The 20,140-nt window shown below is 44.5% G+C and overlaps 1 protein-coding gene across 1 annotated transcript in view; it reads left to right on the forward strand.

Moving 5' to 3' along the window:
* PDE8A (phosphodiesterase 8A) overlaps positions 1-9,191 on the forward strand; it is a 178,777-nt gene extending 169,586 nt beyond the window's left edge. The window contains exons 21-22 of the mRNA XM_075558040.1: positions 6,978-7,107; positions 7,957-9,191. Coding sequence (XP_075414155.1) covers positions 6,978-7,107; positions 7,957-8,063 — 237 coding nt within the window. The 3' untranslated portion in view covers positions 8,064-9,191. The remainder of the gene's footprint in view (positions 1-6,977; positions 7,108-7,956) is intronic.
* The last annotated feature ends 10,949 nt before the right edge of the window (positions 9,192-20,140 follow it).

Consider the following 20,140-nt stretch of genomic DNA (forward strand, 5'->3'; position numbering starts at 1 on the left):
CAAGGGCAAGGTAACCAAGAAAAATTAGTGAAAGCCAAATGAAGGCTGAGCATGATAGCAGGACAAGAAGAAAGTAAAAAGAAATAGAGGAAAGAATTAGGAGGCAAAGGGCATTTATAGAGGTCTAAACACAGGCATGTACATATGTAAATATATTTATGTAGGATGGTAGGGAAATAGATAGACATGCACATATTTATAGGATTAGTATTAAGGCAGCAGATGGACATTGGACCTCCACTCAAGTACTTACTCAATGCAAGAACGCATTCTATTAAATTGGCATTCCATGATGCACACCTTCCTGACACGATCGCTGAAGACAAATGTGTGCATAAGCAAATGTGGTGAAGAAAGCTAATGGTTCAAGGCTATCAAAAGATAAAGCATCTGGGGTCTTAAAGGCATGCAGATAAACAAGCAGCCATCTAGCTCAGAAACATCAAAGCCCACATGGAAGAAGCACACCAGCCTGTGTGTCCACGAGATGTAGAATGGACCAGGTATCAGACCTTCCCGATAAGATCTCTGAAGACAAATGTGTGCATAAGCAAATGTGGTGAAGAAAGCTGATGGTTCAAGGCTGTCAAAAGATATAGCATCTGGGGTCTTAAAGGCTTGAAGATAAACAAGCGGCCATCTAGCTCAGAAGCAACAAAGCCCACATGAAAGAAGCACACCAGCCTGTGTGACCACGAACTGTCAAAGGGATCAGGTATCAGGCATCAAAGAACAAAAAATCTTATCATTGTAAATGAGGGTGAGTGCAGAGTGGAGACCCAAAGCTCATCTTTAAGCAACTGTACACTCCCTTATTGAAGGGTTGCGGGGAGGAGATGAGCTGGTCAGGGTGCAGGGTATCAATAGGAAACATACAACTTTCCTCTAGTTCTTAAATGCTTCCTCCCCCCACTATCATGATCCCAACTCTACCTTACAAATCTGGCTAGACCAGAGGATGTACATTGGTACAGATAGGAACTGGAAACACAAATTGGAAACACAGGGAATCCAGGACAGATGACCCCTTCAGGACCAGTGGTGAGAGTGGCGATACCTGGAGGGTGGAGGGAAGGCAGGGTAGAAATGGGGAACCGATTACAAGGATCTTCATATAACCTCCTCCCTGGGGGATGGACAACAGAAAAGTGGGTGAAGGGAGACATCGGACAGTGTAAGATATGACAAAATAATGAATTATGAAGGGTTCATGAGGGAGGGGAAGTGAGGGAGGAGGGAAAATGAGAAGCTGATATTAAGGGCTCAAGTAGAAAGCAAATGTTTTGAGAATGATGATGGCAACAAATGTACAAATATGCTTGACACAATAGATATATGTATGGATTGTGATAAGAATTATATGAACCCCCAATAAAAGGATTAAAAATAAAAATGATTTTTAAATCTCCCAATGTGTGGAAGAATGGATAAATAAAATATATCTGCAAAATGAAATACATTAATGAATAATGATGGATCTATGAAACATCACATGATATGGATGGATTTAGAGTAGCGGTTCTCAACCTGAGGGTCACACTATCCCTTTGGGGTTCAATGACCCTTTCACAGGAGTTACCCAATTCATAATAGTTGCAAAATTACAGTTAGGAAGTAGCAATGAACATAATTTTATGGTTGGGGTCCCCACAACATGAGAAACTGTATTAAAGGGTCGCAGCATTAGGGAGGTTGAAAACCACTGATTTAGAGAGTATGCTGAGTGAAGGTATTTGATCACAAAAAAACAAATATTTTATGAGATCACGCTTATTAAGAAAACACGTTTTCATACCAAAGAAACAAACTTTGATAGTTACCAGGTGTGGTAAAGGGAGGGTTAATAATAGTCTAGAGCAAGGGTTGGTAAACTTGAGACAGAATAGCCAATCCTGCCCCTCACTATTTAAAAATTATTCAAGAGCCATAAATATATTTTTACAAACAAATGAAATCACCATTATCACAATAATACCCTGAAATTTTTTCAATTTACTTCAAAGCCACATGTATGTATTGAAAGAGCCTCCTCATTTGGCTTGAGGAACTGCCTTTTGTTGAGCCAAGGGCTAGAGGAATGTCTCCCAAAGTGAGCAAGACTGTCCCCTAGTGGGTGCTACAAAAGCATAACAATGAGGGATCTGAAAAGACCGGAAAGAGAGAAAAGATCGAAGTGGATGTCAGAAGAGACCCTGAAACTTGCTCTTGACTGAAGGGTCGCTAAAGCAAATGGAAGAGCTGAACAAAGTGAAGTATTGTAATGAAATGTGCAGAGACCTAGAGGTAGAAAACCAAAAGGGAAGAACATGCTCAGCACATCTGAGACAGAATTGCAACATTGAAAGATTCTATGAGGAAAATATTGGATGGTGCAGGAAGCATCAAAAGAAGATGGAAAGAATGCACCGAGTCACTGCGCCAAAAAGGACTCGTCATGTTCCACCACTTCAAGAGGTAACATATGATTGTAGGAACCAGTCGTACCGAAGGAAAAACTCCAAGCTGCCCTGAAAGCATTGGCCAAAAATGTTCCAGGAATGGATGGAAAACCAATCGAAATATTTCAGTAAGTTGATGAAGCACTGGAAGCACTCACTGGTCTATGCCAAGAAATTTGGAAAGCAGCTACCTGGCCAACTGACTAGAGAAGCTGCCAGAGGTTCAGGTTGGACTCACAAGAGGATGTGGATGGAACAAGGGGATGTCACTACTGGCTACAGATGGATCTTGGCTCCAAGCAAAGCATGCCAGAAAGATGTTGGTGTCTTTATTGACCATACCAAAGCATTCGACTGTGTGGGTCATAAACCCCTGTGGATAGCCTTCAGAAGAACACTTAATTATGCACATTTGGGGCTTGTCCCTGGATCAAGAGGCAGTTGTGCAAACAGAACAAGGGAATATTGCATGGGTTAAAATTTGGGAAAGTGTGCATCAGGGCTCTATCCAGTCACCATACTTGTTCAAACTGGATGCTGAGTTTATCATCAGAACAGCTGGATTATAAGAAGAATGTGGCATCAGGATTGGAGGAAGGCTTATTAACAACCTACAATATGCAAATGACACACCTTAATTGCTGATGAAGACCAAGGAGCACAGCCTTTAATGTGGACCACAACTTAATGCCAAGAAAACCAAAATATCCACAGCTGGACCAGTAGATAACATTATGGAAACATAGAAAAGATTGACGTTATCAAGGGTTTGTCTTGCTAGAATCCATAATCAATGCTCATGGAAGTAGTAGTCAAGAGATCAAATGACACATTACATTGGGTAAATCTGCTGTACAAACTCAATGCCATCAAGTCACTACGGACCCATAGCAGCTCTATTGGTCAGGGTAGAACTCCTTTTACGGGAGTAGAAAGCTCTATCTTTCTCCCAGGGAGCCACTGGTGGTTTCAGACTGTCAGCCTTGCAGATCACAATGAGTGATCTGCCACCAGTCTGTTGCACGAGATTTCTTTAAAGTGTTCATTTTAAAAAATCATGGGTGTTACTTTGAGGACTAAGGTGCGCCTGACCCAAGCCAGGATGTTTTTCATTGACTCTTATGCATGTGAAAGTTGGAAATTGAATAAAGAAGAATGAAGTAGAATCAACACATTTGAATTGCAGTCTATGCAAAAAAAAAAATACTTAGAGTACCATGAACTGCCAAAAAAAATAAATCTGTTTGAGTAGAAGTACAGCCAGAATGCTCCTTGGAAGCCGTGCTTTGGACATGTTCTCCACAGAGACCGATTTCCGGGAAAGGACATCGTGCTTTATCAGTAGAGCAGGGAAGCAGGGAGGAGCCTTGACAAGCTAGATCGCCACAGTGAGGCGACAAAGGCCGGTTGGTGTTTGATTCTGTATGGAGCATAGGGTCTCTGTGGCTCGGGCCTGGCTCAAGGCCCCCAACAGCAACTGGTTTTGTTTCAAACGGCCAGGGTACTGGATTTGGGCTTTTTTTTTTTTTAAAGGGGTAGTAAACCAAATAAGTTTGGGAACTTTGGGGCTGGCAGGTAGACAGGTTTTTAACTTTGTTGTTGTTGTTTTATATGAAAAGAAAATTAGATTGTTGATTTTTTAAAATTATTTCATTGGGGGCTCATACAGCTCTTATCACAATACATACACGCATCCACTCACTATGTCAAACACAATTGTACATCATCATTTTCAGAACATTTTCTTTCTACTTGAGGCCTGGGTATAAGCTCATTTTCCCCCCTTCTTTTCCCACCCTTTCTCCCTCCCTCCCAAACCCTTGATCATTTGTAAAGTAATATGTTAGGTTTCCATGTCTGACATTGACCAGGAACATCCTACAAAATGGACATGGGGGAAGGGGAAATAAGGCAAACTCTGAGAAGGCTTTCTAAGTTGTTGGAATGCTCAAACCAAGGGTCTGATTTGTAAATCCCTATGTAACTCACAATTGAAAAATTTAAGAAAAACAAAACCTCCTAGCAGAGCCACCTAACTTCGCTGGAAATTCTAACAAACACTATAGAAGAAATGACTCCAATTCTATCTAATTTTTCCAAAATAGTAGAAAAGGGAACATAGGGCTGGTATCACCCTACTACCAAACCACAATAAAAAACATGCCACAATGAAAATCCCTGCAGATCAACATCCCTTATAAATATAGATATGAAAATCCTCAGAGAGATACTAGCAAACCAAATCCAAAAGTTTAGGATTATATATCATGGCCAAGTAGGATTTCTCCCAGGAAAACCAATGGGTTGCACCACATAAATAAACCCAACCCAACCAGACCCACAGCCATCAAGTCGATTCTGACTCACAGCAACCCGGCTTGGGTTTTCAAGGCTTTGTGAATCTGTACAGGAACAGACAACAGCCTCATCTTTTCCCCAAGAAATGGCTGGTGTGTTTGAACCACCAACCTTATGGTTAGCTGTCCTTAATGCTTTCCCAACAGGGCCACTATCAATACAAGAAAGGAAAAGAACCACATGACTATCTTAGTCAACCCAGGGAACACATTTGACCCAGTCCACCACCCTTTGATATAAAAACACTCAACAAGATACAGAGCACTTACGAAAAGGCCACAGCTAGCAACGTACTCACCGGGAGAAAAGCTGAAGGTCAGGAGGAAGAGAGACATGGATGCCTGTGCTGGCCACCGTTACTCAGCATTGAGCTGCCAAGTGCTCGTGCTGCTGTGGGGAGACATTTGGCATTAATTCAAAAAGTTGCACATAGAGCTGGCATATGACTAAACAATCCCCAACTCAAAAAAATTGAAACCAGAGTGTCAGCTGAAACTGAGCACTATCCATAATAGCCAGGAGGGGGCAGTAGCATGATCAACAGATGAATTGGGGAGGCCCTGTGGCAGAGCCATAACCTGGGATAGTACTCCAGGGTAAATGAAGACCTGAGGCACGGCGCCCTACGACATACAGGGAGCTGGCAAGCATGATACAAACTGAGATAAGAGAGTCACAAAAGGACACATATTGTGTGATCCATCCCACTTATATGAAATAGGCAAGTATAAAAACTAAAGTTTTTTGTAATTTTATTGGGGACTCTTACAGCTATTATAAAAATCCATATATCAATTGTATCAAGGACATTTGTACAGATGTTGCCATCATCATTTTCAAAACATTTTCTTTCTATTTGAGCCCTTGGTATCAGCCCCTCGTTTCCCTTCCCTCCCTCACCTTCGTGAATCCTTGATAATTGATACATATTTATTTTCATATCTTACAGTGGTTAAACACTTAAAAGATTGGAGTTTCAAAACCACCAGTGCCTTCCTGGTAGAAAAGACTTGGTGATCTGAGTGCTTAGGGGATTCCCACTGTAGGCCCGCCCTCCAAAAGCCAGGAGACCTGGCCCAGCTCTGGAGTCCCCATCTGCCTGTCCTCCCCAGGGTCTCCATGGGCCCTGCCCCACTGAGCTGAGTTTCCAGAAGCCATTCGCTCCATTGCCTCACGGCCCTGGAGGGCAGCTCCTTTCCCCACAAGATAAGGTGACTTGAGAAAGGTTGAAGGGAAATTCCATGATCTTTTAAGCAAATTTTTTCACAACCCCCCTCTTGTACCAGCCTAACCTAACAGCCTGCCCCTCAGCTTCTCACTAGCTGCTCCCACAATCAAGAGAATGAGACCAAGTGCCCCTGAGATCAGCCACGCCCTTCCAGAGCCAGAAGGTTCCCCCAGAGATGGGTGCCCTCCTTCCAGCAGGGGGAGAGGTTCCTGTGGAGCACAACAGCTCCCCCATGTGTACCCCACCCCGCCATCTGACCTGAGTCCTCAGCACTAGCCCCCGAGGGGATCTCCATGACGCTCTCGGACATGCTAGACACCCTCCACGGTCACTGCTGCCCCTCACTCTACCCTCTTCTCCAGGGACCTTGTCTGAGCCACATTTTATCAAAGAAAAAACTAGATACTCCCTGAGACCTTTCAATATCTGGCCTTGTCCTGCCACATTTAATTATGGTTTCAGTGTTTTGCAAGTTTCTCTTGAAGAGCCTGGCTAAGTACATACAATTTCTTCAACATAGAACGTTTTGCCTTCAGGACCTGAAGGCCATTCAGAAACTTTTCCAATCAGATAATCTGGCTTCAACGAGGGGGAGCAGTAGACGTCTCTCTGGGAGGGTGGGACATGTTTCTCACTCCTGTGCCGTTGGCATCTGGCCCCTATAGGAGGAGGGGCCACTAACCAGTGAGCTCACACACCAACGATGCTTTCTGGATTCTGGCCTGTGGGACTTCAGAGGGCAGGTCACCATGGTCAAGGTTGTGCTTGGGTTAGGCTGTGCTCAGTTGCCCCCAGTCGGAGAGCAGCTCGCACTCTGGTAGCAGGCCTGCCTTTCCCTGACTTCTCACCACAAACCACCAGGGCTGTCGGGGCACGTTCTGGTGGAGCGGCTGCTCCGAGGTGTTAGAGCCAGATACTAACGTCGCATAATCAGGGTGTTTTCTGCCTTGCAGACTGATGAAGAGAGGCAGAAAGGCTTACCCATAGTGATGCCAATTTTTGACAGAAACACCTGTAGCATCCCCAAATCCCAAATCTCTTTCATTGACTACTTCATCACAGACATGTTTGATTCTTGGGACGGTAAGAAATCTTATATATTTTATTTCAAAATAGAATTCGTAACATGAGTCTGAATTTTTGTTCTCTTCATTTCCAACCCTGAGAAACCTCATCACTGACGGTATCAAATGGGGCAAGGAAGGCCCTCTACAACTGGTTCTCAGCCTTCCTAATGCCGCGACCCCTTCATACAGTTCCTCATGTGGTGCTGACCCCCACCAAAAAATGATTTTTGTTGCTACTTCATAACTAATTTTGCCACTGTTATGAATTGGTGACCCTTTGAAAAGGTCATTCGACCCCCAAAGGGGTCGCGACCCACAAGTTGAAAACCGCAGCTCTGTAAGATGAGGCCTTTCTGGGGTAGAATTGCTGAGATGGGAGCTGGATTAGTTAGGTAACAACTAAGAATTGAAGTGTGGGATTTAAAATGCAGGCTCCCCTATCAACTTCTCCAAAATTAAAGTGGGGTTGCAGGTGGATCGTGCTAGATTTTAAGACCCTTAGCACAGTTCGCTTCTATGAAGTGGTCAGAACTATCTCTAGGTATAAAAACTCTAAACCCAGTCAAACCCACCGCCACTGAGTCAACTCTGACTCATAGTGACTCTGTAAGGGTTTCTGAGGCTGCACATCTGTCAGTGGGGGAGCAGCCCGTTTCAGCTATCTGAGCGGCTGGCGGTTTGACTGCTGACCTCATGGGTCACAGTCCAGTGCTTAGCAGACAGTGCCCCCTGGGCTGCTCCGGGGTCTGTGTAGCACAACCCAAAGGGTGACTCCTACTGCTTTTCCCTGAAACACGCTTATCAGAAAGCCTCGCCCTCTGTGTGACACTGCGGGAGGATGTTACATTGCCATCTCTCCCCACAGCCTTTGTCGATCTGCCGGATCTAATGCAGCACCTTGACAACAACTTCAAGTACTGGAAAGGCCTGGATGAGATGCAGCTGCGAAGCCTCCGTCCCCCTCCCCAGTAGAATGGCACTACCCAGTGTCCCGAAGCGCCGTCCCTTGGGGCATTTTGGAAAACCTGAGGGCATCCAGAATTCCTTGGTCCTTTCAGTATTACCCAGAACCATCCCCAGGTCTGCAGAGCCTGTGAGAAAGCACATGGGATTCCAGTACCTTCTGTAGTCACAGGCCGATGCCATGGCCGTGATCGGCGACTCTGCCACTGTAGTTTGGGCCTTGTGCAGAGGCATCATCAGCAAGTCCGAGGAGAGGCATGTCTTCCGTCAGCACTGTGTCAAAACCCAGCAGTGAAGTGCCCTGCCGGGGGTCTGATGAATTGCCTGCCAGTGCCAGTCTCGCTTTGCAAGCCCTGTCTCTCAGTTGTGTTTAGCACATAGGATCAGTTAATGGCAACTGGATCTTTAGCAGCTTGTCTCGTATCATAGAAGGTGCACAATCACTCACTTTGGAACACTACTGAAAGTGACTTCTCAAAACAACTGAGTAGTAAATGAAAATATACAAATTTTGAAGTTGATTATTAATCTCAATTATTAAAATATTCTATTTATTTCATTTAGGCATTCAATATTTTCTATGGATTTTAAAATACTTTAAAACCAAAGGTCAACTTTAACTGTCTTGACAAATTTACATAATTCATGTTCATCAAGTATACATTACTTGGTGTATTGACTTATTTTCATTAAGCAAATTTTAAATAGTATAGAATAATGCATTTTTATTTCACTATAGAATTATCTGTGTATGTTAAAATCTTTCCTTGTCGGGGCTAATTTGTTGGTCTGCAAAGAAAAGTTAAGAGTTAACACTTTTCTAAAATTGTATAATTGAGTTTCCAATTGCTTGCCTTATTTTATACAATGTTTCTATGAAATATTCCTATAAAAACAAAGAAAATGAGCTATTTAATGAATTGACATTTTTTAACCCATCTGTTTTCATCTTCAGTGGGAATCTTTCATTCTTGAAATTTATAAATTCATAAAGGTTCCACAGCTTCACATCCTGAATAAGTGTCATGTCATTAAAAATGACACCTGATGACATCTTGAAGTGCTTCTCATTTCATTTTAAACTTGTATTTGTGATTTTCCAGATAAAAATGAAATTAAACTACTCGTTTTTAGACATCTGCGTGTCCCTTCCCTCCGTTGTTGTATCATGCTGTAGTAGGCGGGGTCACTAGAGAAGTGGGACCATGGATGCTGGCATGTGGATGGAGAGCGAGAGACTGCTATCAAGGCATAGCTCACACACATGTAGAGATGGGATAGATCCAGTGTGGTACAAGTTGTGGGTCAGATGTCACCTGGAGGCTTCTCTGGACTCCGGTAGCTGCAGGGCCTTGAGGAGCAGGAAGACCACAGAATGGTAGATAAATTCAAGGTCAGCCACATGAACCCAAGGTCAGCAGTCGGCTTATGGCTCCAGGGAGGCCAGGTAGCAGAAAATCTGACACAATGGATACAGAATCCAAATCCAGTAAGAGAAGTTAGCTGGCCTTCACACCTTCAATCCTATCAAGACCGACCCAACCAAGCAGCTCTCTTCTTCCCACACTGCTTGGCACAGACGGTCCCATCATGGAGTGCTGACACTATGATAGAGCATATCACGGGGAATCCTGGCCCACGCCAAGTTGATATAAATCCTATCACAAAATACTTACTGATTTTTCTCCTTCTAAACAGAGATGCCTATTTTTCAGGAAAGAGTAATAAATGATTTTTTCAAAGTTGTATAGGGTCAGTCACCATAGTGGAAAGTCCTCAGAACTTATTTTATCCTCTATGCTCACTCTGTCAGGAGCACTAAGGTGGGGCGGGAGGCACACGGATAGGTGTACCTGGTACCCTTTCATAGATGGGGTGGCCTGGAGGTCTGTCAAGGCAAATCCCTCAGGAGTTTCTTTGCTTAAGGAAACAAGGCCATTTTCCTGTGGGAAGACATTTCTGCAAATTGATCATCTTAGACTTGAGCTGGGAAGAAAGCTTTCCTCTGTATCCCCGGAAAGCGGGACAATGAAACACAGAAGGAACGCAACCACCACATGGTAAAGAAAGCAATGTGTCACCAAAAAATAGTAGTGACCCAGTCAGCTGAAAGAGACTTTAGGATGGATGAGTGTGCTTAGCGTGTTTGAGGAGAGAAGTCATAAAGTAAACCAAGGTGGTTAAAAAATTTGAAAAAGTTAAATATGCCAAAAGATGGAAAACACAGTTAATGAAACAAACAACCTCAATGTGGAGGTTTATCGAAAGATCAGGCATAATCAAAGAGACATTGAGCAAATTGGAATACAACCCAGAGTGAGAAGGGGCAAACTAAGGAAAAGTTAACTATGGCTTCAAAATGGGGTCTGTAGAAGGTCAGAGGGTGAATGAATGAAAAACGTTATCCAGGGAAAGTCCGAGTTTCTAGAATTTAGGACCCACACAGCTCAAAGATTTAAAGGGCACATGAATCCCAAGAAGGATAAATCACTTTGCCTAACAGTGAAACTGCAAAAGAGCAAGCACAAAGAGAAGCAAAAGCCTCAAAAGAGATCACATGAAAAGAACTAGAGTTAGAAACGCCCAGGCTGCTTATCTACAACAATAACCAGAAAACAGAGACATAACCGTCTCAAAATACTGAAGGCTATTAATGGTTAACCCAGAATTACATTCTGAACGATCATTCAACAAGAGTAAAGGTAAAATACAAATTTTTTAGTCATGCAGACAGTAAGTTACTAGCAGACCCCTGTGGAAAGAACTGCTGAAGAACATCTAGAAAATGTTGAATAAATTCATAAAGCAGACTTGGGTTGCAGAAGGATATGGTGAACAGACCTTGATATACATCTGGGCAAAAGCAGTATCATGGAAAGTGAGGGAATAACAATAGTGCTTATCAATAGAGTTCATTTACAAAACACACAAAAATAACGACACGGGCATGGGGAAAACTTTCTTAAAATTACACCAAAAGGAATTTTTTGTCGAGTACTTTTATGTTATTGGGGGGGGCTACTTGGAAAAGAGTAGCAGTAAAGATGGGACAGCATGAAAAATGTCACCCGTGCCAGTGGGTGGCCAATGTGGGAGCTGTCTTGGCGAGGTTAGGTGTGTTTCTTTTCATGGGGAAAGAAGGCGATGATGCAGAAAAACTTGACAATTCATTGTTCTTTTCATTAATCACAAAAATTCTCAGAGGGGAACTTCAACCTTAAACCTGATCGCTAACATGCCTGATCTTGAAAGACAATACCTTCCTCTAATCCTGGGACAAAGCAGAGGTAGCTGCTTCCACCATTCCTGTTCAAATAACATCCCTAGAAGTCCAAGCCAGAGTAACTACCAAAAACAAGAAACACATAATTTGGAGAGGAAAATGACTACCTGAAAATCTCAAAGCATCTCCTCAAGTCAAGACTGCAAGATACAGGGGTCAAACACAAATCAGCTTTATTTCCAAATAATAGAAACAAACAAGCCATTGCAAATTTAAATACAATGAGCGTTACAATGGCACCAAAAGCCATGAATTCAAGTGAAAATCTGTATCAGATTTGTATGCTAAGCATTTCACTACATTATACTGATAAAAAGGGGGAAAAGACTCACACACACATATTTTTAAAAAACTGTGATTTGGTTGAATATTTACAGCAAACGTTTCCCATTTAATCATTCAAGTACTTTTTTTTATTGGTCCTGTTATCCCCACAGTGTAACCACTCTTCCTACCGCCTGCCTGTATCCCTCTTTCCCTTTCTTCAGACACATGCTGACCTTTGGTCTCACAGAGCTGACCGTTCTGAGGAAGGCACACCTCCTGGGTGCTTTCCCCTTCTAGGCCTGCTTGGCTGAAATTTGAGCCACGGGGTTGAGTTGAGAGTTCCAGGCCTGGAAAGAATCACTAAGGGCCACGGTCTTCATCAGACCAGTAAGCCTGCGCTCTTATGGCTTTGAGTTTTGTTCTACATCTCTCTCCCACTTTATCTAGGACCTCCTTTTGTGGCTCCTTTGAGATTGGGCTGCAGTTATGGTAGCTAGTAATGAATAAACTGAAGAATTCTACCAAAGTCTTAAGTCAGATAGTAACCAAACATGCAGTCAAGATACATTGATAATTACTGACAATTGGAATGCAAAAATTGGAAACAAAGGAAGGAATGGTAGTTGGAAAATATGGATTTGGTGAAAGAGAAGAAGCTGGAAATCACATGATAGAATTTTGCAAGACCAACAACTTGTTCATAGCAAATACTTTTTTCACTAACACAAAAGGCAACTGTACACATGGCTTTTTCCCAGATAGAATACACAGAAATCGAATTGACAACATCTGCGAAGAAGATAATGGGGAAGTTCAACAGCAGCTAAAACCGGGCCAGAGGTTGACTGTGGAAGAGACATCAGTTGCTAATATGTAAGTTCAAGATAAAGCTGAAGAAAATAAAACAAATTTACAAGAGCCAAAATATGACCTTGAATATATCCTGCTGGAATTCAACAGATTTGATGCACTGAACACCAGTGGCCTGTGGGAGGGCATCAAGAACATCATAAAGAGAGGAAAGGGTATAGAAAAAAAGCCAGGAAAGAAATGACCAAAGTCAGTGTCAGAAGAGACTCCAAAACTTGCTCTTAATCATAGAGTTGCCGAAACAAGTAGAAAAAAGGATGAAGCCGAAGAGATGAATAAAAATTTCCAAAGGGCAAGTCGAGAAGACAAAGACAAGATAATGAAATGTGCAAAGACCTAGAATTACAAAACCAAAAGGGAAGAACATGCTCTGCAAACCCTAAACTAAAAGAACTCAAGAAAAAATTTAAGTCTGGAGTTGCGGTATTTCAAGATTTGATAGGCAAAATATTGAGTGATGCAGAAAGCACCGAAAGAAGATGGGAAAATACATTCCACCAAAACAGGAGGTAGCATATGAGCAAGAACCAATGGTACTAAAGGAAGTAGGTCAAGCTTCCCTAAACTTAGCCAAAAACAAGCCTCTGGGAATTGATGGAATACCAATTAAAATATTTCAACAAGTTGATCAAACACTGGAAGCATTTTCTCGTCTATGCCAGGAAATTTGGAAGACAACTACTTGGCCAACTGACTGAAAGAGATCCGTATTAGTACCCAATCCAAAGAAAGATGACCCAACAGATGCTCAGACGTTGGAACAGTATCACTGATAACACATGCAAGTAAAATCTTGCTGAACATCATCCAACAACATCAACAGAGAGCTGCCAGACATTCAGGTTGGATTCGGAAGAGGACATGGACTAAGGGATATTATTGGTGATGTCCAGGTGGATTTGGGCTGAAAAGAGAGCGTGCCACAGAGATATTTGTGTCCCACTGACTGTGCAAAGGTACTCGACTATGACTACTAACTATGGATAGCCTTGAGGAGAACGTGAACTCCAGAACATTGCATTGTGTGCATGAGTCCGGTGGGAGAACGGGACAAGGGAATCGTGCCTGGTTTAAAATCAGAAAACGTGTGTGCCAGGGTTGTAGCCTTACCATCCCTACTCAACCTGTATGCTGAACAAATAATCAGAGACGGCGGACTGTGAGAAATGCAGCTCCAGTATTGGGAGAAGGCTTATTAACCTTTCTTGCTGAAAGGGAGGAGAATTTGAAGCACTTGCTGCTGGAGATCAAGGATTGCAACATTTAATATAGATTCCAATATGGTGTAAAGAAAAACAGACTCTCCACAACTGGACCAACAGGCAACATGATAAACAGCAAAGATTGACACTGTCAAAGATTTCCTCTTGCTTGGTTCCACTCGTGGAGTGCTCATGAAGCAGCAGTCGAGAGATCAAACAATGCATTGGGTAAATCTGCTGCTCAAGACCAATTTAAAGTGTTGGGAAACAAAGGTGACTTCGAGAACGAAGGTGTGCCTGACCCAAGCCATGGTCTTTTCAACCACTTCATTCATACATGTGGAAGTTGAACAATGAATAAGGAAGACCGAAGAAGAACTGATGTGTCTGCATTATGGTGGAGGACAGTGGAAGCGCACGGAGTGCCAAAAGAACCAACCCACGTGTCCTGAAGAAGTACGACCAGGATGCTCCTGAGAAGCGCGGAGGGCGCGACTTTGTCGCACATACTAGAGCATGTCCCTGGAGAAGGGACATCATGCTTTGTAAAACGGAGAGGCAGCAAAAACCACAATTCTCAACAAGATGGATTGACCCCGTGTCGGCAAGGATGGGTTCAAAGATAACAACGTGAGGCTGACCCAGGCCTGGGAGTGCCTCTGAGTCGGGACTGATGTGGTAGCACCCTGCAACAGCAAGATGTACTCATCCAAAAATAAGTAGCCAGTTGAGAGTCATGCCCTTGTAGTACTGAAACAGCCCCGTGGAAGCATCATGCATTCTCAGCGCGCTCTGGCCAGTTACATGGCTCAGCCTTGACATGTTAACTGACACGCTTGCCCTCCAATTTAGAAAATGCAACAGGTGAAAACAAGGCAGCGATTGAAGGAGCCGCCAGTGGCTGCCAGAACAGACCAGCCCGCCAGCAAGGAGGTTTAGGTTGGTATGGAGCTGGCGGTGCCATAGCGCCAGGCCTGCGCCTTGGCCTAGGGCACCCCGGGGACTCCATGGGGCCCGGCACTCAACCTCATCCTCCTCTTGACCGCCTCTCAGGACCTGGAGCAGGCCCAGTGCACCGACTGGAGGGCCACGCTGAAGACCATCGGAATGGCGTTCACAGGGTAAGGCCTGTAACACCACCCTGGGCCTCCGGGGAGGCGAGCACAGGCTCGGCGATACTTAACTGTGGCAGCCCTTCCCTGCTGAAGTGCCGCAGCCATCACGGCAGGCGCTCTGAGACCGAGATGTGCAGCGAAAGCAAGAATGCTGTGTCGAGGCGGTCCGGCATCGCCTCTCCAAGATCAGCCAGCATGTGCGGCAAACCCTGGATGTCTCAGCATGCCCAGGCCTGGGCCACCACAGTGGGCTTCCTGTACCTGGACCGCCCGACAGCTGCATGTTGGTGCCATTGTGGAGGAGAAAACAACCCTGGAAGAAGCTGCGGGCGGCTGGGAACAGCGTGGACGGAAGAATAAAACCTCTGACAAATAACCAATATTTTTACATCCAAATCTGCCTTATTTTGTAGGTGGGTATTTTCAGACCTTCCAAGACTTGACATTATACCTTTGAACTAAACAAAACCAAGACCTGGAGTGGGGGGATTGGCAGAAGGCATGCCTTCCCTCCTGTTGCTGCTCAGGGATCCTCTGGAGAGCTGCTACCTTCATCCACACAACTGCCCACCTAGCACAGAGAGAAGTCGGCATTACAGGGAGAATTGTAGACAAGACAGGGTCTGCAGCGCGGGAATTACAACCACATTTCCAAAAACAAAGAAGAGGAGATCAAAACTTAAAACAAAAAGCAGTCAGCACTTACCAGACGAGTGGAAAACGAGCATTTTCAATATGTCTGTCCTCCAGTCCGGTGACCTGTCGTTCATTGCTAGAATGATGGCTGCCCACTGCACGTGGCCTGTACTTAGCCTTTGTAAGACAAAGCCACGTCAAACACCCTGCCCCAGGAGCAGCCTCTAATAAATCCAGTCCGTGGCCCCTCTAGCATATTCAAAGACTAAGCTCACTTGCACTGCGGACACCTGATTGCAGGAGGCAGTGCAGGACAGCGGGGACCCAAAGTCCATGTGCAGGGCCCTTACAAGGGTTCAGCCTGAGGAGAATCCCCTCTGAGCGTATCTGAGGAGTGAATAGCCTCTTTCAGACAAAGAATATTGTTAACTGGATCGTGGCAGATTGAATTACCATATATACTCGTGTATAAGCCGAGTTTTTCAGCACAAAAAATGTGAAAAACTGGGGTTCGGCTTATACACGGGTCAGTGGTACCCCAGCGAGGTGTAACATCTCACTCCCTCCCCCCCCCCAGGTAATGGGACGAGCGCCTGTTATCTCGCAGGTGATTGCCATTTCTCCACTGTTCATTCAAAGCCCCGCTGACACTGCAGGGCTTTGCATGTTTGTTTACTCACATCTAACCAATCAGAGCCGTCCTATGACGTGCATCTTTGAATAAGCCTTTTAAAGACCGTGTGCAAAGGATGTGGCATGAATGGATGTCATCTGGTCTAGCCCAACTAACAAAAGGAGGAAATCTCATGAAGCCTGACATAGCGTTCATAGCAAAGTGGGTTCAAGAAGCATGGGAAGACATTCCAGAAGACATGGTGCGACGTGCCTTCCAGAAATGTAGTATTAGTAATGCTATGGATGGCAGTGAAGACTGCGCTTTGTATGAAAATGACAGCAGTGATGGTGATGACGGCGATCTCAGTGAGGACAGCGTCTATGATGACCTCACACCAGCTGACGCTCTGCAATGGGATATGGATGATGAGGAGGAATCCAGTTTTGAAGGATTTTAACTCCTTCCATTTTAGCTTGGTTGCTGATTGAGCTCAGGGATAGTACTCTTAAGGTATCATTGTTGATACCTTCTTATTTTTGTTGAACCTATTTTCCACTTACTGTGCTGGTTTACTAATGTTAAATGACTTGTCCTTTTATTTATGTTTTTATTTAAAATAAATATTTAAATACATTACCCCACTGATGTCTCAGTCTTTAGTAATTTTATTTTCATTTGTTTTGATTATTGAAACTCACCAATAGCTTCTGCATTTCCCACCCTAGGCTTATACGCGAGTCAATCAGTTTTTCTGGTTTCCCAGGTAATAATTAGATACCTTGGCTTATACTCGGGTCGGCTTATATTCGAGTATATACAGTAGGTTAAAATGTAATGCCCGTTCATTTGATCTTCCTTTTAACCCATTTTAAATTTGTTCTGGTTTTCAATGTTTTCATTTTGACACATGAAGCCTAGAGTTTGTAAAAGAATGGGAGAACAAACACAGACCATCTCACCAGTGTTAAACAGAAACGGCGTCCCCAGCCAGGGCTTGGTGTGGCAGAGGAATGTGCAGAGTTGGAAGACAACATTAGTCACAAGCCAAAAGGCCGGGACGCGGTGGAACTCAAGCAAAGGCCCTCGGAGACCCGTCACAGCAGCGGTCACAGGACTAGACGCTGAGAAGAAACAGAGTGCCCAGCAGAAAGCAAGTCCTGAGTTTATCTGAATCCAAAACGGAGTTGTTTGCCACCATTAAATAATGATTTAGAAAATCATTTGGGGAAATAGAAAAACCTAAAAACTGTTATTAAATGAAAACAAGTTGCGGAACAATAGATATAAAATGAAACATTTTGGATGGCAGAGGGTGAGGAAATATGTCCTTTGGGGAAAAAAAAGAATGGATGGCGAGACACTAAAATACTGACTGGAATTTTCTCTGGAGCCTGGAATTAAACCAAAGACTGTTTCCAGTTCGTGGCGACTCCATGTGTGTAGAGCAGGCTGGCGCCTCTCAGAAGTAGTTCGCCAGGCCTGTCTTCCTCCTGTGGGTGGGGGTCAAACCCCAAACTTTGTTAGTCGTTGGGGGCTGAGCCATTTGTACCACCCAGGGTCCTGTGGAATCCTTGTTATGGGGGACATCGAGTCAGTTCTGACTCATCCTGACCCTGTCCTGTGCCAGCCTCACAGGTGTTGTGTGGGAGTTCACTGTTGCAGCCGTCTTGTCAGGCCCTTCCTCTCCCCCTGGCCTTCCACTTGACCACGCAGGATGTCCTTTTCCAGAGACTGGTCTCTCCAGACAAGCAGTCTTTGCCATCTTCACATCAAGTGCCTTCTGGCTGTGCTGCTTCCAGGGCAGATCTCTATGTTCTTTTAACAGTCCAAGCCTGGGGTTACTGGCCATTTATCTCCTGCTTGTGCCTCCTGGGTGTTCCCAAAGTTAACACAGTCAACTACCTGTGCCTGCGATGTAAACACTGGAAGGCTGAGAAGGCCTGAGGGAGGTTAAGTCAGAAATGCAGGAGACAGACTTCCAAAGGATGAGACGAGATCAGATTTGGACAAGCCTGCAACCCAGGGCCTGTGAGCCTCCCGAGAGTGGAGCCAGCAGGAAGCAGAATCTGTCATGCTTAGTTCTTGAATCTGATGTAAGCCTCAAATCAGTCCCGAGAGAGGGGCAGAGAAGGGAGAGCTGGGGACACAGAGGCATCAGAGTCCTGGGGTCCACCTGGCCCTAGAGGAAGCCCAGGCCTATCCCTGACATGCCTCTGAATTTCCACGTCTGGAATGGAGCAGACCAATGACAACATTCCAGATTCCCCCCTGCTGGATGAGCCACCTCATAGAGGACTGTGATCTGCCCACTGGGAAGGCCAAAGGTGCGCGCTGCTAGTGTGGCTGCAGGAACTACGGCTCAGCAATGAGCTTTCCTAAGACAACCAGAAGAAAGACGGAGGCTTGCTCACCCGCCCCACTTGAGCGGAGCCTTTTCCTAAGGGAGAGGGAAAAGCCCACAGAGAAATCGGAAGCACTGTAGCCACCCGGGTTTCTTCAAAGAAACAACTGGATGTGGAAGGACTGGCTTCTGAGTCACAAGGAAGCCTTTCCCCAAGGACTGGGATTTGAAACAATGGGGAAAGGATTCCTAAAAACCACCAGCTGGCAATAAGTTCAGGAAAAAGCTGAATCAACCTTTAGACTATTTGTCTCGTCCTGCTAAGAATGAGGACGTTTCAAGGAGCCAACAACTGTCATGTGTGTATAGCTACAGGCCTTTTGACTCCACTTACAGGACCTTGCATCACAAGAGAAAGGGGGGTGTTCCTCCCCTAAAGCCTGGGCATAAGAAAGCAACGCCCTGTCACCACCCCCGTTTCTCTGTGTGCCTGTGCATACCTAGGGTGACAAGTTGCTGAGCAGATGCTTCTCTGGAGACACGAACACCCCCCGTCATGCAGTGCTTTCTAGAGAACGGAAAAGCACACTTAATTCTAGCCCCAAACTAACAACTATTTCTTAAGAACTCACTGAAAATACGGGTGCTATAGCAAAGTGTGGTGAAGAACTGTATGGTGCCTGGCTATCAGAAATAACAGCAGCAAGGGTTTAAAGGCTTGCCTTCAAACGAGCTGCCATCTAAGGAGGCATCAGCTAAGTTCACGTGGAAGAAGCACACCAGTCTGTGTGATCCAAGGACTACAGAGAATAAAATCCAAATCTGAAGGCGGGAATGGTATCAGACCTTACATTGTGAACACCTAGTTTGCAGAAGGTTATGGATGAGAGTGGAAACCCAAAATCTATGTGCAGGGTCCCCACATGGATTAAGCCTCTGGTGACTCCCCTCTGACCATAGTTGAGGAATATGAACAGCCTTGCTATCAGACCGAGAACATTGTAAAGGGGATTGTGGCAGATGCAGTTAGATTAAAATGTAATGCCTTATCATTTGACCTCCCTTTTGATGCATTCTAAAGTTAATCCAGTTTTTAATATTTTCTCTTTAAAAATCATTTTATTGGGGGATTATTCCATTCTTATCACAATCCATACATCCATCGTGTCAAGCACATTTGTACACTTGCTGCTATCATCATTCTCAAAACATTTGCTTTCTACTTGAGCCCTTAATATTGACTCCTCATTTTTCCCTCTCCCTCCCCACTCCCCCCTTTCATGAATCCTTCATAATTCATAAATTATTATCTTGCCATATCTTATACTGTCTGACGTCTCCCTTCACCCACTTTTCTGTTGTCCATCCCCTAGGGTGGGGGTTATTTGTAGATCCTAGTAATCGGTTCCCCCTTTCTACCCCACCTTCCCTCCACCCTCCAGGCATTGCCACTCTCAGCACTGGTCCTGAAGGGATCATATGTCCTAGATTCCCTGTTTCCAATTCCTATCTGTATCAGTGTACATCCTCTGATCTAGCCAGATCTGTAAGGTAGAATTGGGATCATGATAGTGTGTGGGGTGGGGTGCGGGGAGGAAGCATTTAGGAACTAGAGGAAAGTTGTATGTTGCTGCACTGCACCCTGACTGGCTTGTCTCCTCCCCGCGACCCTTCTATAAGAGGATGTCCAACTGCCTACAGATGGGTCTTGGATCCCCAATCTGTACTCCCCCTCATTAACAACTATTTGATTTTT

The sequence above is a fragment of the Tenrec ecaudatus genome, chromosome 9 (assembly GCF_050624435.1).
Source record: "Tenrec ecaudatus isolate mTenEca1 chromosome 9, mTenEca1.hap1, whole genome shotgun sequence".
Taxonomy (NCBI): domain Eukaryota; kingdom Metazoa; phylum Chordata; class Mammalia; order Afrosoricida; family Tenrecidae; genus Tenrec; species Tenrec ecaudatus.